Source organism: Cetorhinus maximus, chromosome 8, assembly GCF_964194155.1.
Source record: "Cetorhinus maximus chromosome 8, sCetMax3.hap1.1, whole genome shotgun sequence".
NCBI lineage: Eukaryota > Metazoa > Chordata > Chondrichthyes > Lamniformes > Cetorhinidae > Cetorhinus > Cetorhinus maximus.
Window position 1 is genome coordinate 3,657,301 of NC_135886.1, and position 27,821 is coordinate 3,685,121.

The 27,821-nt window shown below is 46.5% G+C and overlaps 1 protein-coding gene across 1 annotated transcript; it reads left to right on the plus strand.

Annotated features, from left to right (window-relative positions):
• Window positions 1-27,125, plus strand: LOC144683377 (cathepsin E-A-like). Its single transcript, XM_078546332.1, has 9 exons — window positions 1-56; window positions 1,142-1,304; window positions 4,873-4,990; window positions 7,381-7,499; window positions 9,437-9,636; window positions 14,483-14,605; window positions 17,270-17,414; window positions 21,071-21,169; window positions 26,898-27,125. The coding sequence occupies exons 1-9, from the start codon at window positions 1-3 to the stop codon at window positions 27,060-27,062; spliced, it is 1,188 nt and encodes a 395-aa protein (XP_078402458.1). The 3' UTR covers window positions 27,063-27,125.
• Window positions 27,126-27,821: the final 696 nt, after the last annotated feature.

Genomic DNA, 27,821 nt, shown 5'->3' on the forward strand with positions numbered 1-27,821 from the left:
ATGAAGTGGATAATCCTTGCTCTTTGCTGCCTCCATCTTTCAGAGTGCTATAAAAGGTAACAAAACAGAAAGTTTTCTTCAGAAATTATGCTGTTGGTATAAATCAGTGTAGGAGGACCAGACCAGAGTGCCTAAGCATCGATTGCTTCACTGCTTCATAACTTCAGCTTTGCTTTCGGTCTCATAACCAGCCTAAGCCTGGTGGTGTATTTGGTTAGCAGCCCACCAGGGTCACCTCCTATGACTCTCCTCACCAGCGAGTCAAAGAAACAGGGTCTATAGTCTCAGGAGAAGGGGGCCGGCCATTTAAGGCTAAGATGAGGAGGAGTTCCTTCACTCCGAGAGTTGTGAATCTTTGGAATTTTGTACTCCAGAGGGCTCTGGATTATTGAGTGTATTCAAGACTGAGATTTTTAGGCACAAAGGCAATCCCGGGGTATGGGGGTAGGATAGGAAAGTGGAGTTGAGGTAGAAAATTGGCTATGAGTGGCAGAGCAGGCTTGAGGCGCTGCTCCTGTTTATTTTATATTTTAATTGTTAATCTCAATGAACAGGTTTTCCTTTAGGATGAGAAAGTTCAACTAGCTAACTGTATAACAATCAGTTTTCTTTTCTCCTTAGATTTTAAATCTGACGTCCCATAGCACACCGCTGCCCCTAATTTTGCAATTAAATCGTACTTCGAGAAGCTTAGAGTCTGGGCATTGTAGGTAATGGAAGAGTCACACACCTGTACAATGAAGGTGCTTCTCTGCAGTTGAGGTTGAGGACTATTGTTGGGTCTTGTTACAAGTTAGAAAGCCATGCAGGAAGTGAAAGTTAGAGCTGGAGTCCAGCCCGATGGTGTTTTATGTTTATCTGCTTCTTCCATGGGTCAGCAGCGTGTGGGGGAGTGGGTGGGCTATTGGTGTGAAAGATGCTGCACTGTACTAAGAGGCAAAAGGTTCAGATAAACCAACTCATTTTTAGCTGTCCTTTCCTTCTTTATGCTTGTACACCCAAAAGATGCTTCATAAATAAAAGAATTTGCAAACGTGTGAAAATTAGATCACTTGCAAGTTAATGTTTAGCAAAGAGATCATGAAACAATGATCGACCAATAATTGTGGCTTCATCTAATTATCCAAATATAATCTGACAGAATCCCACTGAAGAAGCACAAGTCTATCAAGCAAGCAATGAGAGAAAAAGGGATGCTTTCTTATTTCTGGGAGCACCATAAGATGGATATGGTCCAGATGGGTCAAGCTCAGGAATGTTCTGCCATACAAAAATCAACTGAGCCTCTTCTCAATTACATGGATGTAAGTCTGTCCCTACAATTATTCCACGGATGATCTGTGTTTTTATAATCACTTGTGAAGCTGAGTTCCCGATATTGGGATCAGGAGCTAAGGGCAGGGTTTTTTCACCCTGCAGGCGGGCGCCGCCCGACCCTAATGGGAGTGAAATGATGCCTGAAAATGTCGGGTGATCGTCCCAAAGTCATTGCGCACTCTCGCGACCTTCCGGTTGGCGGGCGCGCTGTTGCCTCTCGCCTATTAAGACCCTTAAACAAGTAATTAATTTGTACTTTACGCTGCCTGTTCACCCATCCGGTCAGCGGCCGAGTAGCCTTTGTGTTTTTTGTGAAACCTCAGCCATGGGCGGGGTGAGGTTTCCAACGGTAACTACAAAAAAAAAATGTTTTTAACATCATTTTTAACACGTCCCTCTTCATGTGACTGAGTCGCATGTGGGGACATGTTTATATCATTTGTAAAATGTTTAGTCTTCGTTTTAAAATTCTTCAGTTCCCGGAGGCAGCTCTGTGCCTTCAGGGAGATTTTGCTGTGAGTGCTCCACCCGCACATGCGCAGATTTCAGCGCCGCGCTCCTCCCGCCCCTCCCAACCCCGGCAACGCTGAGGCTGTCAGTGCGTGTTTCACGCTGACTGGCCGTTAACTGGTCAGCCAGAGTGAAACCGTGGCCGGAGCCCTGGCCAGCCAGAGTGAAACCGTGGCCGTTAACTGGTCAGCCAGAGTGAAACCGTGGCCGGAGCCCTGGTCAGCCAGAGTGAAACCGTGGCCGGTGCCCTGGTCAGCCAGAGTGAAACCGTGGCCGGAGCCCTGGCCAGCCAGAGTGAAACCGTGGCCGGAGCCCTGGTCAGCCAGAGTGAAACCGTGGCCGGAGCCCTGGCCAGCCAGAGTGAAACCGTGGCCGGAGCCCTGGCCAGCCAGAGTGAAACCGTGGCCGGAGCCCTGGTCAGCCAGAGTGAAACCGTGGCCGGAGCCCGATTGCAGGCGGTGGTCCGTCTTGTGGCCATTCCCGGACCCGCCCACCACACCCGCCCGACAAGGGGAAAATCCTGCCCTATAATTAACGTGAAATCTCCATTAGTACTGACAGAGTGTCATCAATATACCTGTGCAACTAAATCAGAGGATAGCAGTGATCATCAGAGGGAAGTGAAGTAATAAATCGCAGCTACTATTGTTTCTCAACCGGAGAGAGAAACTGGCCTTTTGACTTCCAATGGGACCTGACACAAGTCAGGACTGAAAGGCCTTTGCTTATTGATGGTGGTACGTGCAGCACTCCGACTTACCATATCATTTCCATCAGTAACATAACTGTTAAAGAGGCTCTTCAGTACAAGCCAAAGTAGTTATTAAATAAACACATGTTAAATAAGTACTATCCTAGGTTGTTTTGTAAGATGACCAAGATACTTGTGAGGAAGTTTGTGCTATAATCACCAACACCTGACCTGGGACATCTGTCAAGGGTTACGCAGTTCAGCACTGAGAAGCTGAAAATTATTTCCAGTTGCTAAATGGGAGCCTATGTTTAATGTTTAACACTTGGCAATATATAATACAGATGCTTCACATAACTTGACCCAAGCTCACTGAGTCTGTCAGAGATGTAGGGTTCATAAAGCAAGGGGCTTTGTGCAGTCTGTGGTTAAAAGGTTGACAATGTTGGTGATTATATCACAAGGTTCTTCACAGGTATCTTAACCATCTTACAAACAATCTAGGATTGTATTTATTTAACATGATTCTTTTTGCCAAGTCCACTGGTTTGGATTAAAACAATGACCTGGGTTTCTTATTTTGTGAAACCGATATGAAATATTGAATGTTGCCTTTACTGATTTATTTGTATTTCAGGAGGTGATACAGTCAATGCATCTTCCCTTCGCTTGGAGACAAAGGGAGTGCTTGAGACCACCGTGCTAATGTCCTGTGCTTTGAAATTGTAACAGCACTCACAACAACTAAAAATGGAAATACGCAGAAATAAATCACTGGAAGAAATTTAGGGCTGAATTTTGGCTTTGTGGGACTGGAAACAGGAGCCAAGGGGTCAAACTCACCCCTGGCACGGGGAACCCGTTATTAATTGGGATTTTGGTCAGGGTGCCCCTCTAATTGGCATGGAAAGGGGTTCCCTGTACACTTAAGGGCAGCAGACGGGCTCTGAAGGAGAGGGCCAATCAGAGACCTTCTAGCTTCAGGGGAGAAGCAGGATATAGTGAAGTGCAAGTAACAGAGAGGGTACTTCAACATGAAGCCTCCCCCTCACCAGCTATTTTTTTTAAAATGTAATTAAAAACATGAAAAGCAGTCAGGCCATCACTGTGGGTTTGGGGAGAGGAGGGTGGGCTGGGTGTCCATCTCCGGGGCTCCGCCTGCATGCAATTAAACTGCACCCCCACACCATCACCACCACCACCCCCACCCAGCCACATGGGGAAACTGGAGGCCAACTGGAAAATCCCAGTCAACCTCCTTTAACTGCCCCTTGACAAGGCTCTTAATGAGCTCATTGGTTGCCCGCCAACGCCAGTATTTTCGGGCCCTATCTGCCTCAGTTCCCGACCTTCGGGAAAATCCTTCCCTTCAGAGCCAATTTTAACTCTTCCTCATCCCGTGGGAACCGTGTTGGTGGTTAAGGATTAATATGGTGGTTGGGGGAGATGGGGTGGGGGGTGGGGGGTGCAATTTTGCACCACCTTCCTGCACACGCTTCAATTTTACTCAGCTGACCTCAGGCACTGAAAAGCCACCTCCCCAGTGGAGAGGGGCCCTGTTTTCAATAGCACCATCACTGGGGCGGGAAGGATATTTTAACCACGGGCACAACCAATGGACATGTCCAATTTGGGGCCCTTCTACAACGTGCTGTGGGGTCAGGGTCTGGATACAGGGCCCTTGTGGATCAGATGGAGCGGGAGTGCTTCTCCAATCCACACGGACGTATTGGTCCTCCCTGAGCACCTTCCCCCCCCAACGCTCCTGCTCATCTCCGGATTGCTGACTCGACCTCCGCCCTGGTTGTGTATTTCTCTTGCCGGGGGCCATTTCCCCTGGGGAAGCTGGGCTTGGTCCCACTAGCCTCACCCCCATTGCCCCCCCCCCAACCCCATGGGCACCCTATTCATTTTGATTCCCACCCACCGATGACGAAGCGATTCGCGAAAGCTTTCCGAAATCAAAACGTCCCGCGCCTGGTTTTTGCAGGGTTCGCCCTCACACCTCCGATTCCCCCCCTCCTCTCCGCCCAATTTAAATCGACCCATTAAAGGCCTGGTAAAAGCAGTTGTAACCGAAGCCTTCGTTTGCTGAGGTTTCAGTTCCTGTTCCAGATTTTAAGGAATATTAACGGAGCCGCAGGGGAAAACGTCGATCTTTTTACCACGAAAGGTTTGGGTTGATGGGAAATTTGAGAGAAAAAAGATCTTCACTCTCAGTTGTTCGAAGTTTATAAATTGAGCACCTTGTGAGTCAGCGCCGATGGGTCAACAAGTGTTTCATTGGGCAGACAAGGACCTCACTGCAGTCTGGCGCTACCTGCATTCACATCGTTATTCATGTTTCTTGACAGACTCAGTATGGAGGGGAGATTTCTATCGGCACACCTCCTCAGAATTTCACAGTCGTATTTGATACCGGGTCGTCTAATTTGTGGGTGCCGTCGGTTTATTGCCACAGCAGATCTTGCAGTAAGTATAATCCAGGTCGGCAAGAGATTGTGGCCCAGGGTTTTGACTCCTGGGCTGGGTGTGCGGAGTCAGGAGAATTCCAGGCTCTGTGAACCTGACCGATAAAAATGGCGGCCCACAGGTTCGGAGTTTCGTTCTGCGTGGGGGGTGGGCACTGGATTAGAACTGGGGGCCCACCACTCCCGGGGCGAGTGTGGAGGCTGCTGGTTGCAGAAGAGGGCTGGGCGGAAGGCCTGCGCCTGTGTTCCAACACTGCATCGAATTAAATAAAATAAAAGAATAAAACACGGAACAGCCCTCCAGCCCTCACCTCCCTACACACTCCCCTTGCCCTATCCATCTCACCCCATGCTGCCTCATACCCTTCACCCACCCTCACAGCCCCTCATACCCTCAATGTCAACCCATGCCCCTCCATCCACATCCGGTGGCCGGTCATACCCTCTACATCCCCGTGGCCCTTTATAGACCCTATGTCAACTTAGTGCCAAATCGTGCCAACCCATGACCCCCACCCACAACCCTTTGCCCTTACCCCCTCCATGCCAACTCATCTAGTGTCCTTTGGCAGTTCCGTCACAGTTTTGACAGGTTTGAAAGTTCTTTGACAGCTGGACAGTTCTTTGACAGTTCTGTCTCAGCTTTGACAGTTCTGTGACAGCTTTGACAGTTCCAATGAGTTTACCTGCATTTTACACAAAAGTATGTTTACTTTTAACAATCCCAAAGGGTGCTTTACCTCTCCCAAAGGGTGCTTTACCTCTCCCAAAGGTGTCCAGGGACCAGATCCAAAGGGATGCCTTACCTCTCCAAAGGGGTACCCTGGCTATCTAAATGAATCCACCAAGCTCGGACCTCCTCTTGCCTGGTCGAATCTGCACATGACAGGTTTCACACTCCTTTGCACTCCTGACCTACCAAAATCCCACTTCAGTGGAGGCAGCTGGTGATTTAAATGGGTGCGAAGCAGGATGCGCAAACCCGGCCTGACTCCAGTTCCGCCCCGCAAAAATGGACTGTGCCGTGTTCAGTGGCGTGACATAGAATTTCCAGCCGTTTCTGGGATTTTTTGCTGGGCTTGTAACATCACCAGATTAACCTTCAAAATTCCTGTTCAAGTTGGTACTCCTTTTAGAATCCAGGTTGTCATTAGCTATAATGTTGACTTTTCATTCTGTTTCGAGATATGAACTAGAGGATATATTAGGGTGAATTAAGCACTTGTTATTTTTGGAGGCTAAACTATAGTAAGGATTAAACATAGAGGTCTCAAAAGCCTTGAACACAATGGCAGAATGGAATTTGTGTGTCCATGAGATGAGTGTCTGCTTCTAACTGCTTTTCTGACATCAGACAATTCGCATATTGTAGATGAGAGCCCAAACCAGTATTGGCACAACTGGTGAAACATGATAGATGGATGCAGGAGTGGGTGGGGATCTGGAAAATGCAATGTACCCATCCACTTAGCCACAGAGTCAGGAGGTCCAGTTGTGTCAAGAGCCAATCAACCTCTTTCAATGGAGGCAGCTTCACCATGGATATATCAGGTATTTGTCAGGGTTTCAAGCTCCTGAAACACTCCTGTGGGTTCTTCCACCAACACTGAAATGTACTGAGCACTGTATCTTGAGGGTTTATCAGAGTTTGGATGAGGTGAGGGACTAGTGGGACTATCAATGGATGATGCCAACTTGTCAGTCCCACCTCCATCTCTAGCATCATAACGCAAGAGGGCAGATCCAAATACTGTCTACCTAATCTCTACCCCTTCATTGGCTTCATAACTCATTGGCTGTGAAGAGTTTGGGTTTGTCAGGGACCTATCATTGGCACTTGCATCCAGTTTAGTGTAATTGGCTAACTTAGACACCTCAGGCAATATTACATCCTCCAAGTCATTCATAAAGATCAGAAACAACAACAACCACATCACTGACCTCCACTGGCAACCAGTTTCTAATCTGCACCTCTCTCATCACCACCACTCTAAGCTCCGACCTTGCATCTATCCAACCTTTACCATCATCCCATGGGCATGTTTGGATGTTGTCTGAACCAAATAGGTAACATTCACTGCCAGATCCCTATCCTGGAGATCTAGAATCACCTCACCAAAATCCAGTACATTGATCAAATGTAATCTGCCATTTTGGGATCTATACTTGCCTTCTAAAATGTTCATGACCTCTGGTTCATTTATAAAGGAATAATGACGTTTTGGTGATGAGGATATATCTCATCGTATCATACCAACTGGGATGTAATCTTGCCCTTGTATAAGGAGTATGAAAAAAACTTATGCATGCAAGTTTTCTATGAGGTACGTTAAAGTGATCGAACTTGCACCGAGAATTGTGCCTCAGTGTGAAGACTTTTCTCTTTTACAGGAGACCATGACAAGTATGCCCCAGATAAATCATCGACTTATACAAGGGATGGACGCCCTTTCTCAATCCATTACGGTACAGGTAGTCTGACAGGAATAATTGGAATAGATACGGTAACGGTAGGTTTTTGTTTTCTCCTACAGGGGAATGTGAAATGTCACAAGGGATACAGTGCTTGCCTGATATTGCTTGAGCAACAATACATTTAATAGGACAAGTTGATCCAAACGAGGCCAGTATCGCCCAGGAGGTCGAAAGGTGGGATTGCTCTTGGGTCTTTAATTCATCGACGTGAAAGGTTATGGACGCGAATTCTTAAGTCTATGGCTGGGATTTTCCGGTCTCGCCTGCGACAAGAATCGACGGGAGCGAGACGGAAAATTTGACGGGCCAGGCGATGGACTCCGGCCAGGAATTCCTGGTCCGGCAGCAGGCGGGACTGGAAAATCCAGCCTCTGCTTCTCTTGTCACAGGAGCCCCCTGAGTTCCAGCAATTTGTGTCTTTGTTTCAGCTGCAATTGGCCTCAGGACTCCCAGGCTGGGGGCAAAAAATATAACAAAAATACTCCTGCTTTTCTGAAAGTTTTTTAACACCGGAATAGTTGTTTCTCCCCCACCCCCCGAGACCTCCATACGAAATATAGGGTGCGATTTTTCCATTCCGGAGACCAAGTCCGGTGGTGGGTGGGAAGGTCTGCATGATTCCTGCTTGGACAGTGGGGCAGGTGAACACGGGCAATCCTTTCGCTTGTCAGCTCATTAATTATGCATCGTGGGGGAGCTCGGCAAATTTCGTGGCAGGGCAGGCGGGCAGGAAGTCAGCCGCCCCACTGTTACCTCACAGGGTCAAAGGTCCTTGGCATCGTATTTAAAAGGGCTGGCGTTCACTCAATGCAGGCCAGGAACGCCGCACTACTCCTCCAGAGACTCTGCGGCCGCAGTTCATAGAGGGGAAGGTAGCAGATGTGAGCAGCCACATCCTGGGGCATATGACGGCGCCTCTGGCTCTAGATAAGGGCACTGCCTACAACACGCCCAATGCTCGCCATTGCTGTGTTCCATGTTCACCAGCCTCTTGATCTTACAGAGGCCCCGCTCCCTCTTGCTTCTCAGGCCCTTACTTCTCCAGGCCCTGTGCCAATCAGAGACAGGCCCCCCCCCTTCTCACCTGGACGGCAGCCATTACCATGGAAGAGGTGAAGCTCGCCAGGTGTGTGCCCCATTTATATACAGTTGTAAAACTGAATGTTCTATGTTCTTAATTTGGAGGGGGGAGCTTAATTCCAGCGAGGTGGCTTTTTAATGAGCATGCATGAGATGCTAACGCATGCGAATGGGGTTCCCAGCGTTGTTCGTCGGGAAGCTCGACCTGCCCTTTAACCTGCCTTGAAGATTGGGAGAACAAAATGCCAACAGTTTATCCCACGTCGGAAAACAGATTTTCTGGTCTCCCGTCAAATTAAGGGCCACCACCCACGGCAATTTCTGCTGCTGGCGGGAGCAGAGAATTCCGCCCGCAGGCTCATACCCCAGTGCAGTACTGAGGGGGTGCTGCATTGCCAGAGGTAGCAATGTGAAACCAAACCTCTCTCAGGTGGTCGCAAAAAATCCCATGACCCTATTTCAACGAAGAGCAGGGGAGTTATCCTCAGTGTTCTGACAATTATTTACCCCTCAGCCTACATCACTAAAGCACATTATCTGGTCTTTTTTAAAATTCATTCATGGGTTGTGAGCTTCGCTGGCTGAGCCAGCATTTATTGCCCATCCCTAGTTGCCCTGAAAGTGGTGGTGAAGCTACATTTTTGCACCGCTGCAGTCCCTGTGGTGTGGGTACACCCACAGTGCTGTTAGGGAGGGAGTTCCAGGATCTTGACCCAGCTCATTATCTCGCTGCTGTTTGTGAGAGTATGCTGCGTGCAAATTGATTAATGCGTTTCCTACATTACAACAGGCACAGCACTTCAAAAGCACTTCATTGGCTGAAAAGCGCTTTGGGATGTCCTGAGGTCAGAAATGACCCTAAATAAACGCAAGCCTTTCTTTCTCTACTTAGGTTGAAGGCATCTCTGTCATGAACCAGAAATTTGGTGAGAGTGTGACAGAGCCTGGCACTGCATTTTTGTACTCCCCGTTTGATGGGATCCTTGGACTGGCCTATCCATCTATTGCAGCAGCTGATGCCACACCCGTGTTTGACAACATGATGGAACAAGGCCTCGTGGACCTTCCCCTCTTCTCAGTGTATCTCAGCAGGTGGGGCTTTATCTCAACGCCATTACAAGAAGTAGATTAAATATTTGGAATGCATATCTTTGAGATAAAGGTTCCCTTTTCTTTGACATGATGTGTACTACACAACATTCTAGATTAGGATATTTGGGATTTCATTAATACTCTCTAATTCAATAGAACATGGTTAAATGGCTGGTCAATCTGATCCAGAATAGTCTTTAATTCTTTCATCAATACAAATCCTGATATTTTTGAACCAAATTCAGTCCACTATTATATATTTCTGTTTTCAATATCTAGATTCACTTCTGTTTAAACAAAACTTTGTCACAATTAGGGCAGGTATTGTCACTGGACTAGTGATCCAGAGACCCAGGGTAATGCTCTGGGGACCAGGGTTCAAATCCCATCATGGCAGATAATGACATTTGAATTTAATTTAAAAATCTGGAGTGAATCTAATGATGACCATGAAACCATTGTCAATTGTTGTAAAAACCCATCTGGTTCACTAATGCCCTTTAGGGAAGGAAATCTGCCACCCTCACCTGGCCTGGCCTACATGTGACTCCAGACCCACAGAAATGTCATTGACTCTTACATATCCTCTGAAATGGCCCAGCAAGCCATAATGGGCAATTAGGGACGGGCAATAAATACTGGCCTAGCCAGCGATGCCCACATCCCATGAACAAATAAAAAAGAAACCGGTGGGCATTTTGTGAAGGATGACTGAAATTAAATGTCAGTATTACCGAAAATAATTTACTGCATTGGGTGGAAAGCACTTAGGGACTTCCTGTGTCATGAAAGGCACTATATAAATACATCTATTACTTTCAACTCCTCTCACCACCAACGCTACCCACCCCCCCCACCAACTGCTCAATGAAGGTCCACTTCAAACTTGCACGGTTTGAGCCTTAAGCCGTTCAGGAAATTCCTGGGTTTGTTTCCTGGTTTATGTTGTGTGAGCAGCTGTTTGGGAATTGACTTCAATGCATTTGGTCTAGCGAACACAAGGAAAACTCAACAAAATTTGCTCCTGATCACTCTCGAGTAACGTTGTTGGAACCGCTGAGGGTTACAGGTATGAAGAGTCAATGGATGAGATATTTGAGAGGGACATTGGTCTGTAATTAACACAATCTCTATGCAAAGAATTAGCATGACAGCAACCATAACTTAATATCATCTTGAAACAATTTGTGTGTTTGGTTTTGCTGGCTGAAACCATATTGATCTAATTTCTTACTGGAGTGCCTGGGTTTGTCAGCTGTGGCTCAGTTGGTAGAATTCTTTCTTCTAAGCCCCAAGCTTCTGGGTTTAAGTCCCGCTTCGGGGTTTGAGCACAAAATGACACTAATGTGACACTGCAGGTACACCGGATGAGGTGTTAAACTGAGACCCCATCTGCCTGCTTAGATGGATGAAAAATAATCCATGGCACTATATTGAAGAGCAGCAGGGCAGTTATCCCTGGTGCCTTGGCCAATATTATCTCTTAATCATAAGACCATAAGACGTAGGAGCAGAAGTAGTCCATTCAGCCCATCGAGTCTGCTCCACCATTCAATGAGATCATGGCTGATCTGATAATCCTCAACTCCACTTTCCTGCCTGTTCCCCATAACCCTTCATTCCCTTACTGATTAAAAATCTGTCTATCTCAGCCTTGAATATACTTAGTGACCCAGCCTCTACAGTCCTCTGCGGTAAAGAATTCCACAGATTCACTACCCTCAGAGAGAAGAAATTCCCCCTCATCTCTGTTTTAAAAGGGCGACCCCTTATTCTGAGATTATGCCCTCTGGTCCTAGACTCTCCCACAAGGGGAAACAACCTCTCAGCATCTACCCTGTCAAGCCCCCTAAGAATCTTATATGTTTCAATAAGGTCACCTCTCATTCCTCTAAACTCCAATGAGTACAGGCCCAACCTACTCAACCTCTCCTCAAAAGAAAATCCCTCCATACCCGGAATCAACCTAATGAACCTTCTCTGGACAGCCTCCAATGCCAGTGTATCTTTCCTTAGATAAGGGGACTAAAACTGTTCACAGTATTTTAAGTGTAGTCATCATGACCATCAACATGATGAAAATAGACTATCGTGTCGTTAGCACATTACGGCTCGTGTGAGTTTGCTGTGCGCAAATTGGCTGCCATGTTTCCCACATTAAACAGTGACTGCACTTCAACAGTGCTTTCTCGGCTATAAATCACTTTAAGGTGTCTGGTGGTCGTGAAAAGCACTAAATAAATACAAGTTAAAAGCAAAACACTGTGGATGCTGGAAATCTGAAACAAAAACAAAAATAGCTGGAAAAACTCAGCAGGTCTGACAACATCTGCGGAGAAGAATACAGTTAACGTTTCGAGTCCGTATGACTTTTCATCAGAACTAAGGAAAAATAGAAAAGAGGTGAAATATAAGCTGGTTTAAGGGGGGGGTGGGACAGGTAGAGCTGGATAGAGGGCCAGTGATAGGTGGAGATAACCAAAAGATGTCATAGACAAAAGGACAAAGAGATGTTGACGGTGGTGATATTAGCTAAGAAATGTGCTAATGGTGACATTAAGGGTAGAAAGCAGGACGAGCAAGGTACAGATAGCCCTAGTGGGGGTGGGGTGGGGGGAAGAGATCGAAAAAGGCTAAAAGGTAGAGATAAAACAATGGATGGAAATACATTTAAAAATAATGGAAATAGGTGGGAAAAGAAAAATCTATATAAATTATTGGAAAAGGGGGGATTGGAAAGGGGGTGGGGATGGAGGAGAGAGTTCATGATCTGAAGTTGTTGAATCAATATACAGTCCGGAAGGCTGTAAAGTGCCTAGTCGGAAGATGAGGTGCTGTTCTTTAATAAATACCAGTCTTCCTTTCTTACATGATCAATTATGACAATGATTAAAAAGAGCTAACCATGTACAGGATATCTTTGATGCACTAAAAATGTTTCGCCTGCATTCACTGCCCAACCTTTTTGTGTCAACTTCTCTCCATTATAAAATTCTATGCCACCAATTATAGTGGGTTTGCCTATCACCCATCACTGTGATTGCACAATATATCGGTCCTATAAATTGCTCGTTGGCAATCTTTTCATCTGTTATTTTTGCTCAGTACCAAATGTACTTAATAAGGGTTTAAACAAATTTTCCAAATATACAAAATTGCAAATTTCACGTTCAAATTGCCAAATCAATCTATGAATTTGTCTTTTGTGCCTTATAATGTCATGTTAAGGTTTTTATCAGCCTCCCCAATCTTCGACTAGCTTTTTTTTAAACATTGTAATAGTTGAAAGCTTTATTTAATTCTGCGGCTTGTGAGAATTTACAGTTTGCAGAGTCTCCCAGTGTTCAATCTGTGTACAACAGGAACTGAAGGGGTGAAGGTTGTGCCCCCTCAACCTATGAGGATTACAGGAGTTTCTTTGTAGTTTTTCTAAAAGACTTTGGAAGGACTGGAGATTGAATTCTCCAGCCAACAAGGCCCCTTCCCTACACTGCCAGATCCCAGGGATTCCCAATGTTCCCAAAGCCCCTTCATGAATCCTGCTGGACTGCAGAATCACATTCCTCAGGCTTTTCCACTCACCACCCACTGTCCCGCACAAACCCAGCTTCTGCTATCCCCATCACAAAGTGCTGACAAAGCTTTAGGTTAATATTTCGAGTGGTGTAGTGGTATTGTCGCTGGACTAGTATTCCAGAAGCCCAGGGCAATGTTCTGGGGACCCTGGTAATTTTAATCCCCCCACAGTAGATGGTGAAATTTGAATTCAATTAAAGAAAAATCTGGAATTAAAAGTCTGATGATGGCCACGAAACCATTGTCGATTGTTATAAAAACCCATCCAGTTCATTAATGTCCTTTAGGGAAGGAAATCTGCTGTCCTTACCCGGTCTGGCCTACATGTGACTCCAGACCCACAGCAATGTGGTTGACTCTTAAATGCCCCTTGAACAAAGGCAATTAGGGATGGGCAATAAATTCTTGCCTAGCCAGTGACGCCCACACCCTATGAATGAATAAAAAAATAATGATGGTCCTCCCTGAGCTTTAGCTAACCCCAATGTTTCTAAACGTTAATAATCCCATCCCAGTGCCCCTCCTTCAGGATCCCAGATCCCATGGTCTGCCTCAGGGTCCCTGAAACCAATTCCTCTCCACGAGCTTTGTATAAATTTATTCATTCATGGGATGCGGGCATCGCTGTCTAGGTTGCCCCTAATTGCCCTTGTTCAGAAGGCATTTAAGAGTCAACCACATTACTGTGGGTCTGGACTAACATGTAGGCCAGACCAGGTAAGGACGGCAGATTTCCTTCCCTAAAGGACATTAGTGAATCAGATGGGGTTTTACGACAATCGACAATGATTTCATGGTCATCGTCAGACTTTTAATTCCAGATTTTTTTTTAAAATTGAATTCAGATTTCACCATCTGCTGTGGTGGGATTTGAACCTGGGTCCCCAGAGCATTACCCTGGATCTCGGGAATACCGGCCCAGTGGACAATGCCATCACCTCCCCAGGTATAAAAGTTTTGCCCGGTGCTTTTGCGATGTGGAGGAGGCGGCGGGAACCACGTTAAGAGGCCCAAACTCACTTAATTGCCTTAACTGACAGGCCGGTTAACACAAGGGAGAGGGGACAAATCCCCACAGTGAGTACAGAGAGCAGGCTCACTATTCCAATACCAACGCTGAACAGAAGAACCCTCGAGCTACGCCTTTCTTCTTTAACACACACAGCGTTTTGTATTGTTTTCTGTCGCCACTGCTGGAGTTTGTAAAAATAAAACCGTTCTTACTTTCAACCAAACTTTTAACGGCTTCTCCTGTTGCTCCGTTTCCCAGGAACCCAAACGATGAGAGCGGGAGTGAAATCATTTTTGGCGGATTCGACACTGCGCACTTCACCGGTGAACTCCACTGGGTTCCTGTGACCAATCAGGGATACTGGCAAATTCAGTTGGATAAGTAAATACTGGCACACATCTTACCCTAGATAAGCTGCCCATGACTTTTTTTCCCCCATGTCAAGTGATGCACAATGGGGTGTAGTGTTTCACAGAACCACTAGATGGCAGTCAGAGCCTACTTCCTGCACATCAACCCTTGAATGGCATTTTGATGTGATTCTGAACGAGGTTTAGCAGCAGGAACATGAGCGTGACGTGGAACAGGGAACTTCTAGTGGTGGGGCCTAATGGGGCGGGGCTGGGGGGGCTCAAAAAATAGGGGGGGTCATGGTGTGCCACAGATTGACCTCTGAATCAAGCAAGCGATTCCGTGGGAGAGAGACCTCATCAGAAGAACCTTTTTAACTACACGGACAGGTTAAGAAGTCAGTTCCCACACTCTCGGGGAATTCACTATTCGAGGATTGAGCTGTGAGAAAACTGACCAAGATTATTGGTAAATAGAAATTTCTGGTCGTAACTTGAGGTGAACAGCAGTGATGTGTTTAAGGGGAATTTAGCATGAGGGGGAAGGAAATAGGAGGATATGTGAAGAGTCTGGGATGAAGTAAGGTGGAAGGATGCTCACATGAGCATAAACAGCCACATAGACCCTGCTGGGCTGAATGGCCTGGTTTTGTGCTGTTAGTGATATCTCCCATGTATCTTCAGTATCTGCGGCTTCACAGGGGCTGCAGACTATTCCAGCCACAAATTCTTACACAATTCTCACCTTAATGAGGGCAACAAGGTCCAAAGTCAAGCCTGGCGAATTCAATAACACAACAGCAAAACAGAATTTGGCTTCTCAAACTCACCCTTCCAGAGCCCATGTACGGTCACCATTGACCAGGCATTTACTTAGTCTTTTGTCGAGAGATGTTTTAAAAACTGTTACCTACAGCTCTCCAGCCTGAAATCTAAATTCCCTGAGGTGTGATATTCTGAAAGAGCAGAGGCCGTTTGTTCAAGAGGATTCTTTCTAACCGACTATTGAAAGATTCTGAAGATGAACCTCTGCCAAAAATAATCCTATTTAAGTCACTCAGAACAGGCCTCATAGAAAATAGATAAGGATTAAATGGGGAATTGTACACTTTTATAGTTTAATTTTTTTTATATTCATTTACGGGGTCTGAGCATTGTTGGCTAGATCAGCATTTATTGCCCATCCCTAATTGCCCCTTGAGAAGGTGATGGTGAGCTGCCTTCTTGAACCGCTGCAGTCCATGTGGTGTAGGTACAGGATTTTGAACCAGCGACAGTGAAGGAACGGTGATATATTTCCAAGTCAGGATGGTGAGTGGCTTGGAGGGGAACTTGCAGGTGTTGGTGTTCCCATGTATCTGCTGCCCTTGTCCTTCTAGATGGTAGTGGTCGTGGGTTTGGAAGGTGCTGCCTAAGGAGCCTTGGTGAGTTCCTGCAGCGCACCTTGTAGATGGTACACACTCCTACTGTGCGTCGGTGGTAGAGGGAGTGAATGTTTGTGAATGTGGTTTCAATCGAATGGGCTGCTTTGTCCTGGATGGTGTCGAGCTTCTTGAGTGTTGTTGGAGCTGCACTCATCCAGGCAAATGGAGAGTATTCCATCACACTCCAGACTTGTGTCTTGTAGATGGCGGACAGACTTTGGGGAGTCAGGAGGTGAGTTACTCACTGTGGGATTCCTAGCCTCTCACCTGCTCTTGTAGCCCAGTATTAATATGGCTAGTCCAGTTCAGTTTCTGGTCACTGGTAACCCCCAGGATATTGATCAGCTGGTTCATAATTGCTGCTCAATGCTGCTTTAAAAGGAACTCTGCTTTGTGTTGGTCAGGGGCTAAAGCAGGGGACATGAGACTGACTTGTAAAGACATGGCCTTAGATAGGATAAGGCTGAGAGAAGAGGCTGCGCGGTAAACAGCTGTTGAAAGTCATTCAGTGCGGAGCAACAGTACAAGTGGCGAACAGACTGCTTTGATCACGAGGTTATGATGATTAATTGATCTTTAGGCCTAATCAATCACTATGACCAGTTTCATATTTGTGGCATCAGTCAGACACTTAAGAGTTGAGCACTACAATGATGTCGCTAACAATGCAGCCATGCAAATTAGGTCACGTGATTTTGTTATGACAATACAAAAAAGCAACGCTTAAAAGGTTCCTTCTGTACCACACGACACTTAACACAGTGAAAATTCATTCACTGATAAAACATTCCAAATGCTAGGAGATTTCCCAATCTCTGGGTTGAGAGAGATTGTGTAGAATGGGCCTATACCCTCTGGAGTCTAGAAGGATGAGAGATGATTTCATTGGGGCATATAAAATACTAAGTGGGTCGTGAGGGTAGATGCTGAGAGGTTGTTTCTCATTGGCTGGAGAGTCTAGAATTAGTCTAGGAGAATCACACTCTCCGGATAAAGAATTGGCCATTTAGGACTGAGATGAGGAGAAATTTTTCCACTCAGAGGGTTGTGAATCTTTGGAATTCTCAACCCCAGAGGACTAGTTATTGAGTACATTTAATACTGAGGCTGATTGATTTTTGGGCTCTCAGAGAATCAGGGGACATGGGGATGGGGCAGGACTAGAGGAGGTAGGGCAGAAGATCAGCCACAATCTTACTGACTGGTGGAGAAGCCTTGAGGGGGCATGTGGCCTATTCCTGCTCCTACTTCTGATGTTCTTATGTTTTCAGTGTGAAAGTCGGTGGAACTGTTGTGTTCTGTGAAAACGGATGCAAAGCCATTGTTGACACTGGCACATCTCTCCTTACTGGGCCGAGTAAGAACATTAATGAACTGCAGAAACTCATTGGCGCCGTTTCCAGTAGGAACGGAATGGTATGTGGAAGTAAATCTGATTTAATTAAAGCATTTCTGATACACACTTTACAATGTCTGTCAAACTGCTGGGGACATAACACAATTCCTTTATCTTTTCTTGATGGCATATTCATAAAGCTAGAGACAGTACTTATGTCGGACAATTAACTTCATCTATTATTGTTTCAAAGTAAAGTTTCTTTCAGAAAAGACTTTTTTTTTACACGGTGAGTTGTTACGACCTGGAATGCGGTTCCTGAAGTGATGGCTGAAGCAGATTCAGTGGTAACATTCGAAAAGGAATTGGATAAATGCATGAAGGCAAAACGGTTTTAGGGCAATGGGGAAAGAGCAGAGGAGTAGGATTAATCAGAGTGCTCTACTAAAGAGCCAACATAGGCATGACAGGCCGAATGGCCTCCTCCTGTGCTCTATCATTCTATGATTCTATGTAAACATCCATCTTAAGACAGCACACAGTGCAGTGGCAGTCCCTAAGTCAAGAAACTTATGTGTAAAGAACCCCTGAGAATCACGAACAATACTTATCCAAATCTATTCATGGTACGTTGCCTTGAAAGTAAAATTCCCACTGAACTTCAGTGAGTTACATTCTTCTATATTTTGTTACTGGGACAAATGTGGACATATTATCACATTATCATATATCCTGTTGACTGAACTGCTGCCTCTCAGTTTATCGTTTGTAATGCCCGGTTGTCTACATCCTTGATATCTGACCTCTTCCAGCATTTATTGCAAAAAATTGTTTCCTCTTATTGACGCTGCAATTAAAATTCCTTCTGAAAACGATCGGCCCACCCCCCCTGCCATGATGCAAAGCCTGACTCTGACTCAGCACACAGTTTAAACCAATTCTGCCTCTTCTATTAAAGTAATGTGAAGCCAGATAGGGATATATTATCACACAGGTCATGACAAAGCAATACGAAGATGTGTATTTTCAGTTAAGTGAGCCTCAAAGAGACACTAGTTAATCAGTAAGATAGGAGTGAATATTTCAGCTGATGGAAGCAGAGGCCAAATGAAGAGAGCTGCAAAGTCAGGAGTTTGGATACCGTTGACTCCAAACTCATTTCACACACTATGCAAAATCCCAATCTTGTTCTCCCAGTGACATTGTCTGCTTTTTTTTTTCCCATTCATTCATGGGGTGTGGGTGTTGCTGGCTGGGCCAGCATTTATGGCAAAAAAATTGTTTGTCTTCAGAAGGAATTTTAATTGCAACGTAGATAAGAGGAAACAATTTCTTTGCAATAAAGATTGGAAGAGGTCAAACATTAACGACGTAGAAAACCGAGCATAACAAACGGATAGGCAGCAATTCAGTCAATAGAAGGCAATCACATGCAGGTGGGAGTCACAGGTAGGCCAGGCCACGTAATGGACAGCAGATTTCCTTCCCTAAAGGGCATTCATGAACCAGATGGGCTTTCACAACAATGGTTTTTCACGGTCATCGGAATTTTAATTCTAGGTTTTTATTGGATTCAAATTCCACCATCTACCATGGTGGGATTGGAACTCAGGTCTCCAGAGAATGACCCTGGGTCTCTGGGTCCAGCGAAAGTACCACTACGTCACCACCTCACCTGCTGTTCACATAATTTCATTTGATATTTAAATTCTACACAAGCTGGGATGCAACCACCAAAGTTCCACATTTCCCCTGCATTTGCTACCCAGGGCTAAACCTGCCCAGTTAAAAAAAATAAATCAATTAAAGGGCAGGAATTATTTAAAACTATTTGGGGTTTTTTTTTTTTGCAAACTAATTTTTCTTCAGCTACTGAGTTGCTCCGAGTTGAGGGAATTGCATTCTGAGCACCCTCATCATGTGATCTTGTTCAAAGTGATGGAGAATGGTCAAAGGTAGCGTACCTGAGAGATGGGGTGCGGCATAGTCAGATGACCTGCACCCACCGTTATGCCACCAATCACAACTGTGGGTCCAAAATACGCAATCAGGCGTTAGAACCATGGGAAAGTTACGGTGCAGAAAGAGGCCATTCAGCCCATCATGTCAGCACCAGCCAAAAAAAAAGAGAACAAAAGAAACCAGCTGCTCATTTTAATCCCACGTTCCAGCGCCTGACCCATAGCCTTGCAGGTTACAGCACTTCAGGTGCAGATCCAGGTGCCTTTTAAAGTGAGTTGAGAGCTTCAGCCTCAACCACCAACTTAGGCCGTGAATTCCAGACACCCACCACCCTCTGGGTGAAAAAGTTTTTCCTCATGTCCCCTCTAATCCTTCTACCAATCACCTTAAATCTATGTCCCCTGGTAATTGACCCCTCAGCTAGGGGCAAACAGGTCTTTCCTGTCTACCCTATCCTGGCCCCTCCTAATTTTGTACGCCTCAATCAGGTCACCCCCTCAGCCTCCTCTGTCCTAAGGAAAACAACCCCAGCCTATCCAATCTCTCCTCATTGCTGCCATTTTCCAGCCTTGGCAACATTCTTGTAACAAAAACAGAAAATGCTGGAAAAACTGAGCAGGTCTGGCAGCATCTGTATAGAGAGAAACAGAGTTAACGTTTCAAGTCAGTATGACTCTTCTTCAGAGCTCTGAGAAAGGGTCATACGGACTCAGAACGTTAGCTCTGTTTCTCTCTATACAGATGCTGCCAGACCTGCTCAGTTTTTCCAGCATTTTCTGTTTTTGCTTCAGATTTCCAGCATCCGCAGTATTTTGCTTTTAACATTCTTGTAAATCTCCTTTGTACTCTCTCCAGAGCAATTATGTCCTTCCAGTAATGTGAGTGACCAGAACTATACACAAAATTCCAGCTGTGGCCTAACCAGCGTTTTGTACAATGCCATCATTACATCACTGCTTTTATATTTAATAACTTGTCCAGTAAATGAAGGCATTCCATATGCTTTCTTTACCACCTGTCCTACCACCTTCAGGGACCTGTGGACATGCACTCCAAGGTCTCTCACTTCCTCTACCCCTCTCAGTACCCTCCCTTTTATTGAGTATTCCCTTGCTTTGTTTGCCCTCCCCATGACCTCACACTTCACCAAGGTGAGTGCCTTTGCAGTCTCTGTGTCACCAGGTAAGGCAACAGCAGAGCCATGCCATGCCATCAGTCGCCACAATACTTCTAGCCAACCTCCGCACCGGGGATGATGCTGCCGCTGGCAGTCAATGCATTCATTTCTGCCACTTCCCAGGTTAGAATAGGGGCTTGCTGCAGCATTGGTCAGTAGTTGCCTCGCTAATGTATCAAACAGATAACCGATACACTGGGCCAACACTTTCATCTCTTTTCTCACCGAATAGCAGCAGCAGAATGAAATGACTGCCCGGGTTCACCACACCTGCCGAATTTCGTACCATTCAAGAGGGGCATTGGCAGCAGCCGCATAACTGTTCCTGCTCGTCCATTCACAGCACCTCTTGCTCCCCTGTACCTGTGCACTTGATTCACCTAGTCCCACCTCCTCAAACCAACCACCTGCATCCCCATGGGGTGGGCAACAATGCTGGTGCTTTCATGTCGGTCAGAGTATTGTGTAAAGTGTCTTGCTTGCCGATGACATTAAAATGAGGCATGGTCCTCAGAATGGTTTATAGCACTTCCTCCTGCCCATGTTAAGAATTGCTCGTTCAGTAACTGGACACTGTTGGTTTTTTTTTGTTTACAGTACTCTGTAGATTGTGGCTATCTATCCAGCATGCCTGATGTGACGTTCACAATAGGGGGATTCGAGTACGTTCTTCCTCCCCAGGCCTACACACTTCAGGTATTTAGCAATTTACTTCATAAGAAGGAGAAACTACTTGACTCGACAGAAGAGTAGAATTCTACTGTTTTATAATCTGTTAGACAGAATGTCAACAGCTCTGCATGTGGGATATGTTTTCAATTTATTCCCAACGTACAGCTTCTCAGGACAGGGATGCATGTCAGGAATTCCAGTGCTGACATCAGCATGCCCAACTCACAGTCATTGTGTGATGATGGGTGAAAAATCCTGCAGGCTACAGATTGGGGGCAGTGACCTCTGTACATACCCTTTGCACATGGCACACAAAGCTCCACATTATCAGTGTTAAATTGGACTGTTCACTTCACAGATTCAAAAATGAGCAAATAAAAGACAATGGCAAAGTTAGTGCAACATTAAATGTATAAATCAACATATTAATGTCTGCAAGTTACAAATGACTGACAGTTTCAAAATGCCAGTTGTTTATAATTTTCCAATGAGACAGTGCGTTATTTCTCAGGGTGTTGGCTGTGGCTTGGCTGTGGCTGTCTTGCTGCTAAGTCAGAAGTTCTAGTTCTCTTTGTGACCAAACTTTCAGAACTTTTATGACAAAATGATGTGACTTTTGGTGATGAAATGTTTGCTGTCTAGCTTGCCAGAGCAATACAAGTAATAATACATGCAAAACAATTAACAAAGAGCATCAGCATTTCAGCATTCGATGTGGTTAGTATATGTAATATACGTAACAATGTCAAGCAAACACTTCGGTGTGCTGGTGACCTGTTCACTTATCCCTCTCCACCTCCCTATTCCATCTCCCTCTCTCCCTGTCCTTCTGCCCTCACAGAGTCACAGAATCACACAGTGCAGAAGAGGCCCTTCGGCCCATCGAGTCTGCACCGACACGTGAGAAACACCTGACCTACCTACCTAATCCCATTTACCAGCACTTGGCCCATAGCCTTGAATGTTATGATGTGCCAAGTGCTCATCCAGGTACTTTTTAAAGGATGTGAGGCAACCCACCTCCACCACCCTCCCAGGCAGCGCATTCCAGACCCTCACCACCCTCTGGGTAAAACAGTTTTTCCTCACATCCCCCCTAAACCTCCTGCCCCTCACCTTGAACTTGTGTCCCCTTGTGATTGACCATTCAACTAAGGGGAACAGCTGCTCCCTATCCACCCTGTCCATGCCCCTCATAATCCTGTACACCTCGATCAGGTCGTCCCTCAGTCTTCTCTTCTCCAACGAAAACAACCCAAGTCTATCCAACCTCTCTTCGTAACTTAAGTGTTTCATCCCAGGCAACATCCTGGTGAATCTCGTCTGCACCCCCTCTAGTGCAATCACATCCTTCCTATAATATGGCGACTAGAACTGCACACAGTACTCCAGCTGTGGCCTCACCAAGGTTCAATACAACTCCAACATGACCTCCCTACTTTTGTAATCTATGCCTCAATTGATAAAGACAAGTGTCCCATATGCCTTTTTCACCACCCCACTAACATGCCCCTCTGCCTTCAGAGATCTATGGACACACACGCCAAGGTCCCTTTGTTCCTCAGGACTTCCTAGTGTCACGCCGTTCATTGAATACTTCCTTGTCAAATTACTCCTTTCAAAGTGTATCACCTCACACTTTTCAGGGTTAAATTCCATCTGCCACTTATCTGCCCATATGACCATCCTATCTATATCTTCCTGTAGCCCAAGATATTCAACCTCACTATTAACCATCCGGCCAATCTTTGTGTCATCCACAAACTTACTAATCCTACCCCCCACATAGTCAACTATGTCGTTTATATAAATGACAAATAATAGGGGACCCAGCACAGATCCCTGTGGTACGCCATTGGACACTGGCTTCCCGTCACTAAAGCATCCATCTGTCATCACCCTCTGCCTCCTACAACTAAGCCAATTTTGAATCCACCTTATCAAATTACCCTGTATCCCATGTGCATTTGCCTTCTTTATAAGTCTCCCATGTGGGACCTTGTCAAAGGCTTTGCTGAAATCCATAAAAACTACATCAACTGCACTACCCTCATCTACACACCTGGTCACCTCCTCAAAAAATTCAATCAAATTTGTTAGGCATGACCTCCCTCAGACAAAGCCATGCTGACTATCCCTGATCAAACCTTGCCTCTCCAAGTGGAGATAGATATTCTCCTTCGGAACTTTCTCCAATAGTTTCCCTACCACTGACGTGAGACTCACTGGCCTGTAGTTCCCTGGCTTATCTCTACAACCCTTCTTAAATAGCGGAATCACATTAGCCGTTCTCCAGTCCTCTGGCACCTCCCGCGTGGCCAGAGAGGAATTAAAAATTTGGGTCAGAGCCCCTGCGATCTCCTTCTTGCTTCCCTCAGCAGTCTGGGACACAAATCATCCAGACCTGGAGATTTGTCCACTTTTAAGCCTGCGGACACCTCCAATACCTTGTCACTCCCTATATCAATTTGCTTAAGAATCTCGCAGTCTCTCTCCCCAGGTTCAATACCTTCATCCTCATTCTCTTGGGTGAAGACGGATGTGAAGTATTCATTCAACACTCTAGCGATGTCATCTGGCTCCATCCATAGACTGCCCCCTTGGTCCCTTATGGGCCCTACTCTTTCCCTGGTTATCCTCTTCCCATTGATATACTTATAGAATATCTTTGGATTTTCCCTATTTTTACCAGCCAGAGCTTTCTCATATCCCCTCTTTGCTCTTCTAACTGCTTTCGTAAGCTCCACCCTGCACTTTCTGTATTCCACTAATGCCTCCGCTAATTTGCTTCCCTTGTACCTGCTAAAAGCCTCTCTTTTCCTTCTCATCGTAACCCGAATGTCTCTGGTCATCCATGGTTCTCTGGGCTTGTTACTCCTTCCTATCACCCTAGAGGAAACATGTTGAGCCTGTGACCTCCCCAGATCCTTTTTGAACACCCCCCACTGCTCCTCTGTAGATTTCCCCACAAGTAGCTGTTCCCAGTCTACCTTGGCCAGATCCTGCCTTATTTTACTAAAATCCACTCTCCCCCAATCCAAAACATTTTTTGCTCCCTTGTCCCTCTCCCCTGTCCCTCTCCCCTGTCCCTCTCTCCCTGTCCCTCTCTCCCTGTCCCTCTCCCCTGTCCCTCTCCCCTGTCCCTCTCCCCTGTCCCTCTCTCCCTGTCCCTCTCCCTGTCCCTCTCTCCCTGTCCCTCTCCCCTGTCCCTCTCTCCCTGTCCCTCTCTCCCTGTCCCTCTCCCCTGTCCCTCTCCCCTGTCCCTCTCCCCTGTCCCTCTCTCCCTGTCCCTCTCCCTGTCCCTCTCTCCCTGTCCCTCTCTCCCTGTGCCTCTCCCCTGTCCCTCTCCCCTGTCCCTCTCCCCTGTCCCTCTCCCCCGTTTCTCTCCCTGTCCTCTCTCCCTGTCTCTCTCCCTCTCCCTCTCCCCTCTCCCTCTCCCCTCTCCCTCTCCCCTGTCCCTCTTCCCTGTCCCTCTCCCCTGTCCCTCTCCCTGTACCTCCCCTTCTCTCTCCCTGTCCCTCTCCCCTGTCCCTCTCCCCTGTCCCTCTCTCCCTGTCCCTCTCTCCCTGTCCCTCTCCCCTGTCCCTCTCCCCTGTCCCTCTCTCCCTGTCCCTCTCCCTGTCCCTCTCCCCCGTTTCTCTCCCTGTCCTCTATCCCTGTCTCTCTCCCTCTCCCTCTCCCCTCTCCCTCTCCCCTCTCCCTCTCCCTTGTCCCTCTCCCCTGTCCCTCTCCCCTGTCCCTCTCCCTGTACCTCCCCTTCTCTCTCCCTGTCCCTCTCCCCTGTCCCTCTCCCCTGTCCTTCTCACTATCCCTCTCCCTGTGCCTCCCCCTGTTCCTCTCCCCTCCCCCTGTCCCTCTCAATGTCCCTCTCTTTGTCCCTCCCCCTGTCTCTCTACCAAAACCTCCCCCCGCCCCTCTCCATAAGACCATAAGACATTGGAGCAGAAATTAGGCCCATCGAGTCTGCTCCGCCATTCAATCATGGCTGATAAGTTTCTCAACCCCATTCTCCCGCCTTCTCCCCATAACCTTTGATCCCCTTACCATATCCCTCTCCCCTCTCCCTGTCCCTCTCCCCTGTACCTCTTCCTTCTCCCTCTCCCTTGTACCTCCCCTGTCTCTCTCCCCTCTCCCTCTCCCCGTCCTTCTCCCCTATCCCTCTCCCCTGCCCCTCTCCCTGTCCTTCTCCCTCTCCCCGCCCCTCTCCCTGTCCTTCTCCCTGTCCCTCCCCCTCTCCCTCTCCCCTCTCCCTCTCCCCGCCCCTCTCCCTGTCCTTCTCCCTGTCCCTCCCACTCTCCCTTTCCCCTCTCCCCTCTCCCCTGCCCCTCTCCCTGTCCTTCTCCCTGTCCCTCCCCCTCTCCCTCTCCCCTCTCCCTCTCCCCGTGCTTCTCCCCTCCCCTCTCCCCTCTCCTTCTCCCTATGCCTCCCCTTTACCTGTCCCTCTCCCTGTCTCTTTACCTGTCCCTCTCCCCTGTCTCTCTCCCCTGTCCCTCCCCCCTCTTGCTCTATCTCTCCATTGTTCATGCACATGGCCATTGAAAGCTGAGGTTGGGTTGGCTATTGAAGGGCCAGGGCCGCTGTGGGAATGTCAGGGGTGGCTGTAAGGTTGGGTAGAGGGCAGCCAACAGAAGCTGTTCTGTTTGGGCTTCAGGGTGAGTAACACATGCTGGCGGGAACTGGCCAGAAACCCTTTATTTACCTCATGGGTTGGGGTTACACCCTGCACCTCTGGGTGTTTCCATTGACGCCAGCAACCAGACCACTCCTCACACGAGGTCAGTGAGGAAAGAGGGAATGGGGAATCTGCCTCTTACACTGTGTCTCATTGATAAGCAGCTCAACCAGTGACTGCAGTGGATCTGGCAATCCAGTCTCTGAAGTAGCCAATCAGTGGTGGCAATGGGTGGGATCGGGACAGAAGAGATCAAAGCCTGTGCTGGATTATAGACATCTTGGTTCCTGCCAAAATTGTTGGTCCGCTGTATCATGCTGGGATTTTTTTTTTAAAATACCATTTTCTTTTTAACTGAGAAATGTCACCAAGTCAACTTTGTCCAAGTCAAGTCATGTCAACAAGTCAAAAATAAACGTGACTCAAGTCAGAATGGGACTAACTAGAGTCGGTCCCCTCCACGTCTTGAACACATAAAGCGGAATTTTACTGCCCCATCACAGCAGGGGCATGGCCATAAAACGCAACGAGCCATTGAAAAGTTGTTCAAATATATTTCAGGGCACAGACAATCATTATTCTTCAAAAGCCCATTGACTTCAGCAGGACCACGGAGTCCGCCAGCATAAAATTCCACCCATAAGCTAGGCTGACAGTCCAGTGCAGTACTCAGGGATTGCTGCATTATCGGAGGTGCTTTCCTTCAGATGAGACATTAAACTGAGGCCCTGTCTGCCCTCTTGGGTGGATGTAAAAGATTCCAAGGCATTAGTTTGAGGAAAAGCAGGGGAGCTCTCCTGGTGTCCTGACCAATATTTATCTCTCAATCAACATCACTAGAAACAGATGATCTGGTCATTGGCTGGACACTGTGGCATCTCACCATGTACAAATTGACTGCTGCATTTCCTACTTTACAACAGTGACAATACTTCAATAAAAGAATACTTCGTTAGTCATAAAATGCTATGGGACTTCCCCCAGGTGATAGAAGGAGCTATATAAATGCAAGTTCTCTCTGTTTGAAACAGTAAGTGCTGTTAAAGTTGTGATTAACCCAGTGTATCCCACTTACAGGAGGAAGAAGAATGGGGGCATGTTTATTGCAGCAGTGGATTCCAGGGCATGGACCTCCCTCCCCCTGCTGGGCCACTCTGGATCCTGGGAGACGTCTTCATAGGCTATTATTACGCTGTGTTTGACAGAGGGAACAATAGAGTGGGGCTGGCTAAATCCGTTCCGTGATATCTCAATGCATAGGTTCAGATGGATGGAGTTTCCATGTCTGTTGCAGTTAGTTAGAACATTGCTAAAGAAAGAAATTAAATCAGCGTATCATCATTTTTGAAATTGACATTAAAAATGTTTGTTGAGGAGGGGGCGAGGTTGCTCGGGTGTTAAAATTCAGAAATAGCCTCACTGAAACCTTTAATGCTTCGCACATCGCTACAAGTCTGTGCCACAGCACATAAATCCCACAGCACAATCTTTACCAGGGTCTTTGATTTTCTTCTGGGTTTTGTTTTAAAGGAAGTTGTTAAAATATATTTCAGGGCACAGACAATCATTATTGCTCACAATTATGCTTCTAAGTGTAGCAGAGAGCCTAGTGACAATGCACCTTTAAATGACAACTCCCCTTTAAAACAGAAACATTCATTTGCTATGAATCCACTCATCACATTCAGAAATTCTAAATTTATGGATCAATAACCTCTGTGCCCTCAGGCTGATTTTAATTCACTAAATTGAGAATTTCAAACTAAAATGTGAGACAATTATCTTCAAATTTCACTGCAATACACTCCTATCCACAAATCTGGATCAAGTTGCCCTTTAAAGAGTCAGTCTTGTCACTGAAAGAGGAGACATGCCAGAATAAATGGGGATTCTCTTTGTTACAATAAACTCACACGTGACAGGATCTTGCATTGCTATGGCTTTTTTTCAGCTTGATAGGTAATGTGTTGCAGTGCCTTCAAATACAGAAAATGGTTTTCCAAA